Source organism: Theobroma cacao, chromosome 2 (genome assembly GCF_000208745.1).
Source record: "Theobroma cacao cultivar B97-61/B2 chromosome 2, Criollo_cocoa_genome_V2, whole genome shotgun sequence".
Classification (NCBI taxonomy): Eukaryota; Viridiplantae; Streptophyta; class Magnoliopsida; order Malvales; family Malvaceae; genus Theobroma; species Theobroma cacao.
In genome coordinates this window covers 7,221,911-7,237,801 of record NC_030851.1, presented here as the reverse complement: position 1 = coordinate 7,237,801, position 15,891 = coordinate 7,221,911, and the positions used below count along the sequence as shown (strand labels likewise).

General features: G+C 35.8%; 3 protein-coding genes across 4 annotated transcripts; 1 reads left to right on the top strand and 2 right to left on the bottom strand.

Annotated features, from left to right (window-relative positions):
* Positions 362 to 5,964, bottom strand: LOC18608300. The gene is made up of 5 exons (XM_007042913.2): positions 3,904 to 5,964; positions 3,669 to 3,831; positions 2,583 to 2,746; positions 1,365 to 1,623; positions 362 to 887 (listed from the first exon to the last, which is right to left on the bottom strand). The coding sequence occupies exons 1-5, from the start codon at positions 5,496 to 5,498 to the stop codon at positions 780 to 782; spliced, it is 2,289 nt and encodes a 762-aa protein (XP_007042975.2). The 5' UTR covers positions 5,499 to 5,964; the 3' UTR covers positions 362 to 779.
* LOC18608299 lies at positions 8,998 to 10,084 on the top strand. Its single transcript, XM_018116182.1, has 3 exons — positions 8,998 to 9,224; positions 9,419 to 9,575; positions 9,714 to 10,084. The coding sequence occupies exons 1-3, from the start codon at positions 9,045 to 9,047 to the stop codon at positions 9,845 to 9,847; spliced, it is 471 nt and encodes a 156-aa protein (XP_017971671.1). The 5' UTR covers positions 8,998 to 9,044; the 3' UTR covers positions 9,848 to 10,084.
* On the bottom strand, positions 10,771 to 15,627 carry LOC18608298 (SUPPRESSOR OF ABI3-5). Of its 2 annotated transcripts, none has more exons than XM_007042911.2 (10): positions 15,406 to 15,624; positions 14,794 to 15,010; positions 14,138 to 14,263; positions 13,895 to 14,059; positions 13,211 to 13,340; positions 12,722 to 12,763; positions 12,233 to 12,550; positions 12,076 to 12,118; positions 11,787 to 11,864; positions 10,771 to 11,150 (listed from the first exon to the last, which is right to left on the bottom strand). In XM_007042911.2, the coding sequence occupies exons 1-10, from the start codon at positions 15,477 to 15,479 to the stop codon at positions 11,084 to 11,086; spliced, it is 1,260 nt and encodes a 419-aa protein (XP_007042973.2). In that variant the 5' UTR covers positions 15,480 to 15,624; the 3' UTR covers positions 10,771 to 11,083. The 2 variants fall into 2 exon arrangements, with proteins under 2 accessions (XP_007042973.2, XP_017971670.1); XM_018116181.1 differs by lacking the exon at positions 10,771 to 11,150 and adding an exon at positions 11,157 to 11,345 and having other exon boundaries at positions 15,406 to 15,627.

The window sequence follows — 15,891 nt, the reverse complement described above, 5'->3', positions numbered from 1 at the left end:
TTGAACTAAGGACACTTAAACAAAAAGGAAAGAAACATAAACACGTTCATCAAGTGTATGGAATGTGGTCAAATTAACACAAGAAAACAGCTTCGTTGTTGCTGATGACTGATATTCTCCCTCCATGAGATAGAAAGTGACCCTCTAGAGTTCTCAACCTTCCATTATTATTAACATAACATAAGCAAATTTAGGAAAGCAAACTGCAAAAGTACTCAGGAATTAAGCAACTGCCATCTCCTAAAATGAATTTTTGACAAGAGTATTCAATGTCAAGGACTCTTTCCCAAATCCAAAGATCTAGCCAAAAAACAAAAAAGGGGGGGGGGGGGGGGGGGTTGGGGTTGGGTTGCAAAAAAGATAATGCATCATCCATTCTCCTGCATATAATATTAAAAAGGCATCCACGTTTGTATTGTACAGCTGGAATCAAAATCCTAACATTCTATACACTGTGCAACTTCATAAAGTGAGACTTGCAAAGAAAATAAGGATGGTAATCTTCAATGCATAGAGATCAACATGACAACAAAATAATACATGTCCAAAATTTAAGCAACTTGAAGCAAATTGCTTTATCTTTTACATTCTTCTGAGCACATGAAATGCATTTCCATGCACTTTGAGAAGACAAAACCCTTCCTCTGGTTATAGGCATGAGCCTTTATGGTTAAACCCAGTTACCATACATTGATAACAATTTTTGTGACGGTAGAAAACAGACTATGAGAGACACAAAACAACAACACTGCTTCTTTCAGAGACAGGGAGAATGTACATCACTTCTTCAGAAGCTTCTGAGAGAAAATTCTCTTGGAATATGGGCTGTTGCGCGAAATTGCTTTATGGGACTCAATTGCTTCAACGAGTGAATTGTGCAGATGTCCCTAACATAGAAACAAAAATCAGAACAGTAATAAAGAGACGAAAAGAGCCAACAAAAAAAAAATATAAATCTGAATAAGTATTAACCCTGTTTCTAATATGGATAATTAGTAGGAGACTAGAGTGGCTCTCTTAATTTAAAAAGTTGCATGAGAAGAGGATTTTGAACTAAGCAATTTAATCCTTAGGCAAGATCATTAAGTTTGCCTTCTACATAGGAGCATAAATTTTCAACCAGATCCATCACATTAATCATTTTATGTGATTCCTTATGCTATCACCTGCATGCAGTACATCTAGCAGGTACTCTCTACCACATAATAAGTGTAGTTCTCTTAGTAACCCATGAGTCCAGATTGAGGCATCAATAAATGTTATGATTGAAAAACATCTATACTTTTTGAGCCACAGAGATGAAGAGAGGTGTTGATTGAGGGGTTGGGGGTCTCATAAGTAATAGAAGTAAGTGAATCCTGAACCTCAGACACGCGTAGAGCAGTTTGCACAACATAGTTTGCATGTGGATCTTGTAGCAACTGTTCGAAGTGAGCTGAAGATAGCAATTCATGAATGATTCTTGACCAGCTCTCATCATTTGATACCAAAAGACATTTTTCGACCACATGACTGCTGAACTTCTGTGTTGAGAGGTGCACGTAGTTCCCTTCAAATTGAGAAATCAAAGCTGAAGTGGCAGAAGGGATTTTTAACTCCAAGATAAACTGAACAACATAATTTCTGCAAAATGAAAAAAGAAATCTGCAGTGAAAATAATATTAACAAAAAGCAGAAAGGAAAAAGTATCTATGACAAACTTCATTCAGGGGCCACTGGTCCCCAATTAGAGAGAATGAACTAACCAGTCTCATGACAAAGCACTCCACAAAGGGTAAAAGCAAGAAATCAGCACTCTTTCAACAATTTCCAGAAGATACAAAGCTTTCACAACTCCATATACTACTTTTGACAATTTCTTTTTCCATTTTTTCTAAATTCCAGAAACAAAATATGGCAAGGGGTTTTTTTTTTTTAAAGATATAATCCAGTAGACCAAACAAACTGTTTAGGCCACATGAGACCTAAAAGGACAAGTTTTCTTGAGCTGGAAAAAAAAAAGGAAGTTATCCATGAACATTTGTGATCTTCTGGCTCTATAGCATGATCATGTATATAAGAACCCATACATGAAGCAAACTACAAGGTGCATGTAAGAATTGATGACAACTCCTAAAGACCTGTCAATTCAACCTGATCAACAATAAAGGACCTAGTGAGGACAACAGTCGTTTCCCAACAACCATATGAGCACTAGACTAACATGATGATTGCCAGAACGTATTCAGCATAATTCATACTTGAATTAAAAAAATAATGAGAATTAGCAAAACAAAACAAGCCACTAATTTACATTTTGAAATAAAGCTTTGCCATCATCACAGTCTAGTATAACACAAGGGCTAAATAGAGAAGGTCTAATACCATCCCATATGCCATGATTTTCTGCTTCCCATGCCTTTTCCTATACATCACAAATGTGTAAGTTGGGTTTATCTTTTTCATTTTTCCCAGAAAATTGGAAGCAGAGAGCTAAGTAATTGGTATTAAAGTAATAGACTAATTGTATTTCCCCAAAAACAACAGTTCTTTGTCCTGAGTGATGGTTGATAATTGTAGACTAATATAATTTTAATACTTACCCATATGCATCCTGTGCAAGTAGAAGCCCATTGGCGGATATTTCTGCAACCAAGTTTTCTCGATATTCCCCTGTTGAATGGCTAATGCATCGTTGCAAAACACAACAGCCATGTTGATGAGTTGCAATATCAACACAATACTTTGCAGCAGCAACAAAAATAAACTGTCAAAGTAGTTGGAAGAAGAAAATTGTCAAATACTGCAGGGGAAAGTAATGATGCTGAATGAACAAAATTCAATAAGTGCACATGCAATATAATCTCAACTAAATTTTAACCAAAACCACCCAGTTACACAAAATGCCACCATAAGAAATCACATAGTTTGCTACCAACTGCAATATCTGCAAGAAACAGCTAACAGACGGCACATTACATATTGACTCCAAAAAAAGTGGTTAAACACTCCATTGTTTTCCATCAAGTCTAAACATATTTTCACAGATTCAAAGAGACTGAAGGCCATCATAGGGCTGAATTAGCTTTTCTGCTCACTTGAAGTTAAGACATTTAAAAAGAACGCTCCCCCCTTTTTAAATGGAAAATAAAAAGGATACTCCGATATTATCAAGGACTCATCATATTTAGACACGAATTGATGTTTAACTGAAATGCCACATCCAGTGCAGCTGAATTGTCAATTATTCCACAAGAACTGGAAAAAGGTACAATCATCCATTTTAATTCCAATCTAAAAGATTTTAAAGAAATTTGGCCAATCAAGTCACTGAAGTAAAGAATAAAAGCAGAAAGCAGTTCTTTTTGGTTGTGAAGTTTCAAAAAATGCCCACCACATGCCATGTGATGGATTGGCACTGAGAAGAAGTAGAAGGATGTTCTTGGTTTCTGTCAAACTAAAGCACAATTATGTTGTCATTAAAGGAATGCTATCAGGTATCACACTTGTCTGACATATGCTTGAATGTTTTCATAATGATCGTTAATCCACATGTAGACCCCCAAAAAGGAAAACATTGTCCATAACTTCTACAAGATATAACACTTTATAAATTAATGGACAAAACTGAATGGCATGGAAATGAGTCCAGTCATAACGCTCAGCAATTTCGAAGATGGAAGGTTTACCTTGTTATCTTCACTGCTAAGACATTGCAAGCAACGCTGTACAACATGATTTCCATTCAGGTCCTTGATGAGAGCTAGAAAGCCAGGCTCAAGGGCTGATATAACTAGTGAAATTTGCTGCCTGGTTTTGAGAGTCTCAATCAACTTTTGAACCACACGAGTGCTGAAAGAAGGAAAAGCAATGTAAAAACCAGTGGACACAACAAAAACATATAAAGCAGTGTATCTGACATACCCATGAGTGTTTAGAGATATTTTGACAAGCTGCCCTGGTTCTTCAGTAACCATTAGCAGAATCTGCATCCTCTGTTCTTCATTACAAACTTCCAATAACTTCTGCATGAGGTAATTCCCAAAAGGATTCATCATAAGTTCAACTACATGATCAATGATCTCCTTAAATATTAATTGAACATCCTGCTGGGTGCCCTCATCAAATAGCCGCTGTAAAAATCTGCAGCCATGTTGATCTTTTGCTATTAAGTATATGTACCCACGAGCTTCAGCCAAAGAGTTACACTTAGGTGGCAAGGAGGGATTATATAACTTAGCATTCTTAGTATTTCCACAAGCTGCTGTAATATGAGACCAACCATCAAGCTGTGGCCTTCTTTCTAGATGCTTACTCACACCAACCTCATGCAGTAAGCCCTTGTTTTGCCCTCTTGAACGATCAAGCCCCTTATTAATCACATAATTTAAACCCTCTCCTTGAATAATGAAACTATCCTCACTAGTAAAAGCCTCAAGACCTCCATGTGGGATTCTAATGTTTGAATGTGCTCTAGCCATTCCATTGGCTAGTGGCAGCCCATGGTGTAACAGATTTTCAACACTTGCATGAGGGCTTGCTTGAATCAACCTGGGAGAACCAGGGAAATTCAGCTCACCTATTTCGTCATTCCAACTCAGACCATGTCGTTGTCCATAGACTAAAGCATCAGTCACAGAAAGCTTACTCAAAGAAGTGCTTAAATTCGATACAGAATTTCCTCTGTGGTGATAATTGCACGTCTGCTCCTTTTTCTGCCAAGGAGATCTCATTGCACCATTCCAACAATTCATTTCCTGCTGAGAAAACAAAGCATCCGAACAACCAGGATAAAATTGAGACCCCAATAAATTATTCATCCTATATTCCTGCTGGGGCAATCCAGAAAATGCCATATTCATCCCAACATCGAAACTCATTGGAACAGTCGCTGGAACAGGGGACTGAAATCCCACACAATCAGAAGACCCCTTCCTCAGTTTGTCACAAACCGCATACTTCTCAACATTGATTTGATCAAAAAGTTGAATCCCGTTGGATTCAAGTGAAAAATCTCTAAAACTAGAAGCCGCATTCTGTTGATCATTACTAAAATACACTTTACTAAGATTTCTACAAAGACCCAGTTCAGCAATCAAGCCGTCACTACTGGCCTTTTTCCTAATAGCTGAATCCACGAGTAGTCCATTAGGCAAGTGTGGCTTAAGGTCTTCTCGTGGAGGTGGCGTTGGTGATCCATTGTCAGATAAAGACAGCCCATTGTTAGAAACCAAACTTGAGGAAGAACCATCTGATTGTAAAGAGAAACCGCTTACAGGGGAAGCACATGTATGCTTATAATAATAACCTGATGGGTCATCATCATACATAAGACCACACATGCCATGAAATGACCCATTCACATGATTTTTATCAATTTTTTGATGCAGATGATGATGATGATGAAGATTATGTGATGTTGCATGAGGGATCTCATCCAACAACATTTCAAGCTCCTCATCATCCTTCATGTTTCCTCTGTTCTTCTTCTTCCCAATCTCAGCTGTTGCTTCCAACATCAAGAAAAACAAGACAGACAAAAAAGAAAACCGACCAACCAAAATAGACAAAAAAACAAAACAACAAGAAGAAACAATCAAAATACCCACATCAGATATGAATTGAAACAGACTTAAATAACAAATACCCAGAAGAGATTACCACTTTTTATCATCTGGGTTTTTGCTCAGAATTTGGAAAATAGGAAAAATAAAGGGGGGGTGGTTGGTTCTCTTTGAGTGATGATGGAAACCAAACAGAAGAAAATATTGTTTTGCCAAATTGCATTTCATTGATATCAAAATAATTTCATTTTGGGTTTTGGGTTTTCTTTTGTGAAGAGTTGGTGAAGCATGCAAAGATTGAAGGGATCACATACGGTTACTTTAAGAACCGTAGAAATATATATACACACTCTCCCTTCGTACCTTCTCACGCCATTAAAGCTGGGCTAGAGAAGAACAAACGCTATTTATATTTTGCTCTCACACCCTTAACAAGAAAATATATAATACTATATATTAAATAATTATATATAAATAATTATAAATAAAAATAAAAATTAATTCACAAAAGAAACAAAGACAGAGAGCAGAGTGACGCACAAGACACCAACACCATGACTGACTCTCGGCCTCCTTCTCCAGCATTTTTATCACTACTGCTTAAATAGGCAATAAATTATTTACCCTACCCTCTTACTGTTATGCGTGAATTACACGCTCTGCATTGGATGTGGGACCTTTCATTTGGAACCCACCCCCCACTGTTGAGCTTCTCATTCGCAATTGAGCATTTGTATTTGGAAGGTACGGGACTTCTGGGGTCCCACTCCTGTCAGGTGGCGCGTGGAGAAAGGGAATTATTATTAAAAACTATTATTAATATATAATTATTGTTTTAATAAAATATCATGCATGCATGTAATTTATTATTTATTAAATTGTTTAAAATTAAGAGAGGATTTGGCTTTTGATTTTTCTGTTGTTTTGTTTTATCCCTATTTTTCTTTTTATTTTGGATAAATTTCTCTACTGTAACAACCCAACTCATCTCCTAACTGTTAACATGTTTTTATTTTCTTGAAAGGTCAGTTATTGGAATTTTGTGCGTTTAATGAAATGACCAAATTACCCTCTTTCGACTTGTCCTTTTACCTGTGCCAACTCGCCCTTTTGTGTTATGGGGCTTAAAGAGTACATGCGCCCACGTCTCTCGTTTCCTCTTTTTGAGGTTTTGGATTTCTTGATTCCTCTTTCCTCTTTCCTCTGTGCTTAGGTTAGGCAGAAATTAATCAACACTTAACTACCGAATGGAAATGTTTTAATTCATTAATTGATCCAAGGCTGCATGATGTCGTTTCATCTTTGACTGCGTGCAAAATAAAGAATCATGCCACATTCAATTTTCAACTTTTGTTTAAAACTAGTTTTATGGCTGAATTACAGCATCAAATGGAGCAGAGAGTATCATAATTCAACATTTTTTTTTCTACTATTTTCATAGAATTTTTTCAAGTTTTTAATTTGATGTCCTTAGGATTCTCTTTCCCTTCCAACTTATTTGACATTATGAACGTCTACTGTCAGGCTTAGCATCTAAACTTAGAAATCCAAAGTTTACACCCTTATTAGTTAATTACTTGGCAGTTTCTTTATAAATTCTTTTTTTATTAAAAACCCAATAAATGTAACTTTAACAACATATTATATTTATTTCGTAACCTTTTATGCGTTCTATAGATACTTTTTTGACTAAAATCGTACTAACACATCAAGAAATGCTAAATTAATATTAAATCAAATAGCAAATTTTGTGAATATTGACATGTCCATTAAAAGTATACTTATTCTGGAAAAAAGAAAGAAGAAAAAGATAATAACTTAAGGAATGAGCAATCAATTTAGTGAATTGGAATGTACAAATTCCACAAAGAAAAAAAAATAAAAATAATGCATTGTGTAAAGGCAACACGGCGACCTTTATTCTAATTAAATGGTATTTACCTATTTGGTCCCAACCAATGAAGATGCAAGGCAAATGAATTAAGTGATCCACCATCCATCCACCAGCGCCGTCTCTTCCTTTGTCCCCAAGAAAGGAAAAGGGGACATGGGAGGCATTTCAACCTTTCTTAAGGACTACAAAAGATTTTACAAATATTCAAATTTCAAATAACATAGAAATTTCAAAGAGGAAAGAAAGAAAGAAAGCAAAAAGCCCTTTTACATTCCTTAGCCGGAAAGCGAGTAGACTTTTGGGTCCCACAGACCCGATTCGGTCCCTCTTTCCATATCCTCCATCCAGTGCTGTTAAGCCAAGTGTCAATCTAATACCCGCCCTGGTACGAACCTAACTGCCAGATTCTCGTGCGAAAGCTCCTCGATTTTGGGATAGAAGAGAGACTGAGATACACCGCTGCCTCTGCTGGCACTTCCCTGCTGTTAGATATATGCATTAGTATCCTTTCCCTCAACGTCTTCCATTAGATATGCATATTTGGGAAAGTTTGGGGTACACCCAAAAATTGTTAAAAGATTTTATGTCCAAACATTTCCCTAACAATACATCTCAAATGTCTATTTTCATTTATAATCGTGTTTCTCCGTTTACTTTAGCTATACAAACAATTAAATTAATAATATTATTGTAGATTTATTGTTGTTAAATGAATCAAACACATGTAAATTTCTTCACCTATCAAATGCATGCTTATCCCTTTATTTTAAAAATTAAAAAAATTTGTTGATAAATGTTAAAAAGAAATAAGTATATAAAATGAACAAAATTCTCTAATCAACCAAAATTTAATTGAAATGATTATATATTTGACAATTTTTTAACTTTAGAGTTGATGCAATTTTTTTTAAAAGCATAACAAATAAGTTATTCTAATTATATTCATCAAATTTGTAACTTAATAAGTTTTTTTGGTAGTGTTTGATATAAGAGATGTCTATCGACATTTTTTATAATGTGTTCAATTAATTGATATTGAAGTAACATTTGTTTTGAAACAAACCAACACGGTATAAAATTATAATTCAACCACATTACAGTCAATGAACGAAATCTAATTAAAAAACCAATGTGATTTTAAATTACAATTTACTTTGAAATATTATCAAACTTGATTTGATATTGTTGTTCTTCTTCGATCAATAAAATTTTGAAACTTAATTATTATCACTTTAAAAATTTTAAAAATAATTTTGAAAATCCAAATGGTATCTAACGTGCACGTGCCTATAAGCTCATGGTTCAACTTTTTTATCTTACTAGGGTGTGGTCGTTAAGTTAAAAAGCAAACCGGGGACATGAACTAATTTGGTGACGATTTAATGGACTGGTTGTTGCCTGTTATTTAAGTACGTTTGAGAATAACTCGAGACTTGGTTGAATTCAGCCGAACTTGTTAAGGAAGTGGGCTTAATTCTAGAGAAAACAGAAAATTAAAAGCCCATGCTGAAAGAAAGGGAAGCCCAATAAAGTTTTTACCCGAGAGCTTGATTTATTGAGATTACTACTAGCATTTTGTAGAATAGAAAATAATAATAATAATAATAATGGAGCAGGAGAAGGGCAAAGGGAGCGAGGAGAGATGGGGCGGAGCCATAGCCAATCTAACGGAGATGGCTTTGAATCTGGATTCTCTGCAAAAACTGCTTCTCAAGAAAGCTGTATTTGTCGATGAAGATACCTTTGCCAAAGCCTCTCTAACCTCCGAACAAGCCCGAACAATTAAGGTTACTCCTTGTTTTTTTTTTTTCTTCTTTTAATTGAATTCCTGATTCTGGGGTTTTTTATTGATTTAATCGTCATACTATTAATTAGGTAACGGGTTTAGTATAATCGTTGATCTATCGATTAAGCACTCTTGATTTTTTATGCGCTCGATTGAGCTTATTGTTTATGGTCTGGGTTTGTGTGTGGAGTGTAGGTTCTTGAACAAAGAGTGGAGACGCTGGAAAGAGAGGTGGATGCTGCAATCACAGCAGCTGCGCGTGCTCGTTCCGAGAAACGACAGGCCGAGGCGGCGCAAAAGGCTGCCGAATTGCGTGCCCAGGAGGTTACAAAAGAGCTTGAGAACACCACAAGTGTGCATTGCCCTTGCCCTCAATCTCGGCTAATTTGCTTCAACTATATCTGCTTGTTTCCTGTTGTTTAGCCAGTTCTAAGGCTATGGCAAAAGAAAGATGGTATATGTTCATTTCTTTACCTTGTTTGGTTTGCAGAAGTATTCGAACTGCACACGGAAGAGTTGCGAGCAAAGCAAGAAGAAATCTCTAAGCGTGATAAGGAAATTAAACTCCTTGAAGCTATAATTCAGACGCTTGGTGGAAAGGATTCACGCTCTACCGTCGGATGAAAAAAGCTCGTTATCTGATTATACTACGTATCACATTTTTCTCTGTGGTTTTTCTTTTTTCTTTTTTCTTTTTTTTGTAATGTAAAGAGAAACCCAAATCCTTTAATGTCATTCTAATTATAAAATTGGTATGTATTTTCACAAGAAAAATGGCTGTTTTAATGTGATAAAGAGGAAGAAGTTTCTATCATTTTGTTATTTGTTGGCCAAATTGTAATAAGATTCGACTTTGTAGGAGGAACTGGATTGAAGTGGAACAGCTTTTGGAGACCAGAAACTGATTGAATAACCAGACCGACATTGATGAATTGACTTTGAATGTCGGCGGTTCATTTGGCATGTTACAGGAGAACTAGTGTTCCCAACCTATTACAATTTATATCGCTAATGAAGAGTTTTATTCTGTGAAAGTATTTATATATAAGTTTGATCATATATTTTATCTGATATTGGTGTAGCTAATAGATTGCTGCAATCATGAAAGAGGAAAGGAGCAGCATTAGGCTGAAATTGCAGCAAAGGTACAAGATTAGTTACATAGTCAGCATCGGTCCCAAACTGGTCATGTTTGTTGACGTTCACGCTGACCTCATTTTGCTCTCGTAATATTAACCTAATTTCCGTGGCATTGATGGTTGGCTCACCTTCATCTCACCTTTGCTTTGGACTGGTGGCAGCGGCTACCATTCTCCCTCGTTGTATGATTACAAGGTGAAGAAGTTGCCAAGGAGTTGATGTAAGTGGGCAATACTGCCCATTGTTTCAACGGTTATGCGTTGGCATTTGAGGAATTTTGTTTAATAATATATATGGGTTATTGGTTTTGTGGGTGTTTTACGTGTGGCTAAAACAAAGAATCTGTGCGTGTATTACGTGAGTCTGCTTGGATATGTGGTGATTTAGCAGAATTAAGTGCCATACTATAAAAACAAAACAAACTCCCATATGCTGAACAACTCAAAGCTTGGAATCCAAATGATGAATTTCCATCTCTAACACTTCAACCACAACCACAACAAAACAAAAATTGCAAAATGACACCGCCACAGAAAATCTAAGTGATCTTACTGGGTAGAAAAACAAGGACTGTATAACTGTTATTAGCTTTCAAAAGGCAAGAAAGAAGTCAGGAGCCTATTGTGTGCAAACCCACTTAGATTCATTCCACTTTCACACATCAAACTTTACTCTATAGCCTGTACAACATCCTTGACTGAAGCAGCAACTCTCTACCTCTCAATTTGTACTGGATGCAACCTCCTTGACTTCATCATATGTGCCAGTCGCCTCATTAAAAGAATACCTATATCCCCAGAGGAGAGAGAGGTATTAGATTCTAAGCAGCATATGCTCACAACATTTATCCAGACAACTTGGAAAACCCAAGCCTTAAAAGATCAAGACAATCATGCACGTGAAAATCTTCAACACAGCCTTCAAATGTCATGCTCCATGAGCAGTGCACAAATCCCAAACAGCAGGTCTATCAACTCTATGGCTAGGCAACAAAAAACAAGGGTCCACACAAATAAACAAGAATAGTCCAGATCTTGAATCAAAGAAAAGCATTAGACATTTTTTACCTATCATTATAGGAAATTCTAGAAAGATGACAGTGCTTGATATGTTAATTCTCCTTGGCATAACTTGTTATCATAAATATTCCTAAAATGGGTGGGGTTCATGGAACTTCGATTCAGATCTTATACATTTACTTCAGACTAATTAAAAACCATAATTTTTCCAATGACTGCTCATGTTCAGCTATTTTTCTTTTGCAATTTAGTACCCATCTATGAAACCTGCTCTCAACACACTGATCAAATTGACAGTTAACCCACTGGTCAAAACTTAGGGATTAAAACCACAAATGAACCAACAAAGCTGAAATGCAAGTGCTAAAACTCAGTAGCCAAAAAGAGATTGCGGATAAAATTACCATTGCCCTGATACTGCTGAGCAATATAGTCCTGTAGATGGGTCATAATAATATCCCAAAGTGCTACTGTAGTAGTACCTGAACAGAAAGACTAAAGGAGTAAGATCAAATATTATTAAATACCAATATACATGGAGATTGAGCAAATATTCCGTCTTCAAATATCTATCACTGCTTCATAAATCACAATAAGCTCCTACAGAAAAAAATTCCCAAACAGAAACATATATATCCAAATAATCTTTTGAAACTATAACATATGGAGGCATGGAAGGATCAAAGAGCGTACCCTGAAGACTCATCATAGACATAATCATTTTGCACATCTCCAGCTGCAAATGGAGCAAACACAAAAATTAGACAAGCAGGTCAAGCAACAAATTCACTCTTATTTCATCCAAAAAGCTTTATAATATTCCAATCAATAGATCAATGGCAATACATACTCTCAGAAGAAGTGTATACAGCTTCATAAGATGCTTGAATCACAGCATTAGAATTAGGCTCAGATGATGGTTTAAGATTTTCATCATCCTCATCATCAGCAAACATATCATAACTGTCAGCTGTATTGCTTGAAACATCAGCAGCGTTTAGATTTGAATTTGAAGTACCCACAGCTGAGTCAGGGAGTATGGAAGAAGTTACTCCAGGATTATTTATATCTGTGAGTGTGTCAATTCCCAAGTTAGGACCAGAATTCTCCAGTCCAACATTCACAGCTAGGCTCTTCCCCCTGGCCAGAGCTAACTTCTCATATCCCTCTGAAAAAGCAATACATTTAAAGCATGTTTAATAAAAGTTATTCAAAATACACACCTGCCCCTACAAATTACACGTGGAATACTTAGCATAATGGAATATAATTCAGAAACAATCAATATAAATACAACAAATAAAATATATTAAAAGAACTACTCAAACATTGCACCAACCTGCCTCGCGCTGGAAAACCTCCTGCTTCTCATGGTACACATCTGCAGAATGAAATTTAAAACCAATAAGCATACACTTATATTCCTAAAGCTTTACCTACATTTATGATTATCAGAAGAAAGGGGATGAAAAAAGAAACACAAACAGATTTGCTTCATTGGTGATAAAGGGCAATTGGAGGCTGACAAAGCCATAAATCTCAACTAAGCTAAATCTAAATCTAAAACAAGTACAGATCTGCTTCCTAAATTCCTTTCCAAGAGAGTTGACTATTAGCAAGATCCAATATTCTAAAAGGTGAAGGTGACAGCCCTGAGCCATTTTATGCCACTTTGCCTCAAAGTGGACGAACACCTTTAAGATCATTGGTAGTTGCAAGTTTTTTTTTTTTCTTTTAATTGGAGAAGGTGATGGCATTAAAGCTAGAATATTCAAGGTTACTCCTCAATCTAAGTGAACTAGAAACCCAAGAAAGTAACAGACTTAACTGTAGTCACCATTCTCCATCAACTTCATGGCATCCTCAGTTAGTTGGTCAAATACATGCTTTGTCTCAGCTGACATTTTCTCCTTTCTGTTATTTGAAGTTCCTTTCAACCTTCTCAGAGCTCGCAAAACCTATCAAGGTAAATTAAAATTAGCTTTAAACTGTGCCCTTGTGACCTGTTTAATTACCTAATAGAAACGAATTTAATATCTGGTACATAGGGGATAGAGCTTAAAACTGAAAATGACAAGTGTAAAAACCTCTATATCTAACATTCTAAAGCAATTGTGATTTTGAAGTTTGATCAAATAAAGAAAAAATATCCAAAAGAAATTATATACACAGCTTGACATCTTAGTAAGTTAGTAGAATTTGTGCCCTATGTGAGCATTTTAGCAAATCCAAATTAGCCTCAAAATTGATGAGTGCCCTCAATAGAATCAATATGGATGTCAAAAATGATCACCATGACAACAAAAATAAGTAAATAATGAAAAGAAATAAATCGGATAAGATCCATGTGCCAGCAAAAAATATCATAATCTAATATAAGCAAAATATACTCATATCATGAAAATCAAAGCAAAACGCAAATTTTGGAACAAATATGTAACACAATTATTCCTTTTACAAAAGAAAATTTTTTTTTCTTTTAGACAGAATATCTATCATCATGTAATATTACCGTTTCTCCAGGCTCGAGCACATTGGCAATACGTCTTTTCATTATCCCAATGTCTTGAGAGGAAAGATCCTGTGTCACAACTTCATTATCATCTTCATCGTTTGTTGTTGCGGATGTTTTTCCTGTATATTTTATATCAGCTTCAACACTATCAAGCCATGCATCCTACAAAAAGTCCATGTGGTACTCAATAGAAGTTTTAATATAATAACTTAGAAGCTTCAGGTCAATCAGATACTGTACCTTGATTTCGTTGTCATTGACATATTCAACAAAGTTTCCATCTGCATCAAAGTATCCTTCTTCTCTTTCTTTGTTCAGATTGAAAGGTTCTATTTGAATACCATCATCGACAAAGTTCTCATTATCCTGCCAAAAGAAATTCCCCATCATTGGCTATCCTTTCCTCTGAACCAATAACTGAGGAATCTGGCAGTCATCTTGACTGCAAAAAATGCTGCCAATTCAGGAAAGAAGCATCCTAAAATTATAAACTCACTCAATAACAGCATCACATGCCAGGTGCATCATATCTCAGAGTGGCACTGAAGATTGTTAAAGCCAACAATTAAATACCAAGATTTCAACAAAATAAATATGATGAAAATGCATTTTTGCATTTGGAATAAAAAGAAAACTGCCTTTTTGTCATTTATTACACTCAGACACATAACATGGATAAACCAGCAGTCGTTGACCAGTACAAAGTAGATGCAAAGAAGCTCTGTTCAAAAGCTAGATTGTAAAGGAAATCAGCACATAATCTGCTTCTTGCCTTTAGACCACTCATGATAAATTAGCATCAATTCACAAAAGATAGACTGTACAGATAATATCTTTATGACCAGTTCATATTGTCAGTCTCTAAATTGGACAGATTAAGAAGATAGCAAACAAACCTCATATGCAACTTCAGCAGCGGAGACATCGTTAAGCATGCCCTGTCCATCTGCAGTGAACAGTTCCGTAGTAATTTGACTGCGGTGCTTGGCACGCTCCTTGGCAGCGAGACGGGGATCTTTCAAGTCACCAGAACCATCTTCCACATCAACTCTGTTCACTGGTTCTTCTCCAGGCTTCACTTTCTTTCCCTTGGGAAACCTAACTCTCTTTTGCCTGTAAATCAAACTATTGATTTAATTCTAAAATTCAAACAACAGAAATAATTCTTAAAAAGATTATCTTTTAACCCTAATTTTCTCAAAGAAATCAAATTTAACAATAGTATCGAGAATTGACTGCATTCGAAGGAAAAAAAATCCTAACAATACATTATATAAACCCTAAAAAATTCGATGATAAAATAATACGCACCATAACATATTTACAGCTAAAATTTCCAAAGCAAACGTAAGAAACAAAAAGCGAACATAAAAGAGAAAACGAGTAGAACTACGAGCTAAAACAGTTGTATCAACAAAGCAAGAAAAAGAATTACTTCGTATTGAGGTATGACAGATTTTCATTTTTAAAGTAAAAAGAAAATGAAAAGATTTGAAGCAAATGATTACGCGGGAGGCTTGTCGGAGTCTTCGTCTTCGAAGAATTGGCGCTTGCGATGAGAGCTTGATGGTTTCTCTTCCATGTCCACAAACTTTCAGCTCCAACCTTGAAATGAAACTAACTTTTGATTTACTGAGAGAGAACGAGGAGAGAGATATTGAGAGGGAGAGGGAGACCTCGAAGAGCAAAATAAAATGGGGACAAGCCTTGCCGGCTCCCCAAATTAGTGGGCCAAAACCTAACCCGAACTCTTACTAGCTTTTGGGAAAGACTATTACATGTAATCATCGGCCGGGTTGGAAATGGGCTTGAATCGAATTGTAAACCCAACTTAATCCGATCATCGGCCTTGAAAAGTTTTAGACTTCATCCAGACATTGCCTAAAGGCCCAAATATTTAATACAAATTAAATTAAAATAAATTTTTTATTAATGAAATAATAATTTTAAATTCATTGCTGATGTAATATTTTTATCAATTAAAGATAAAAAAT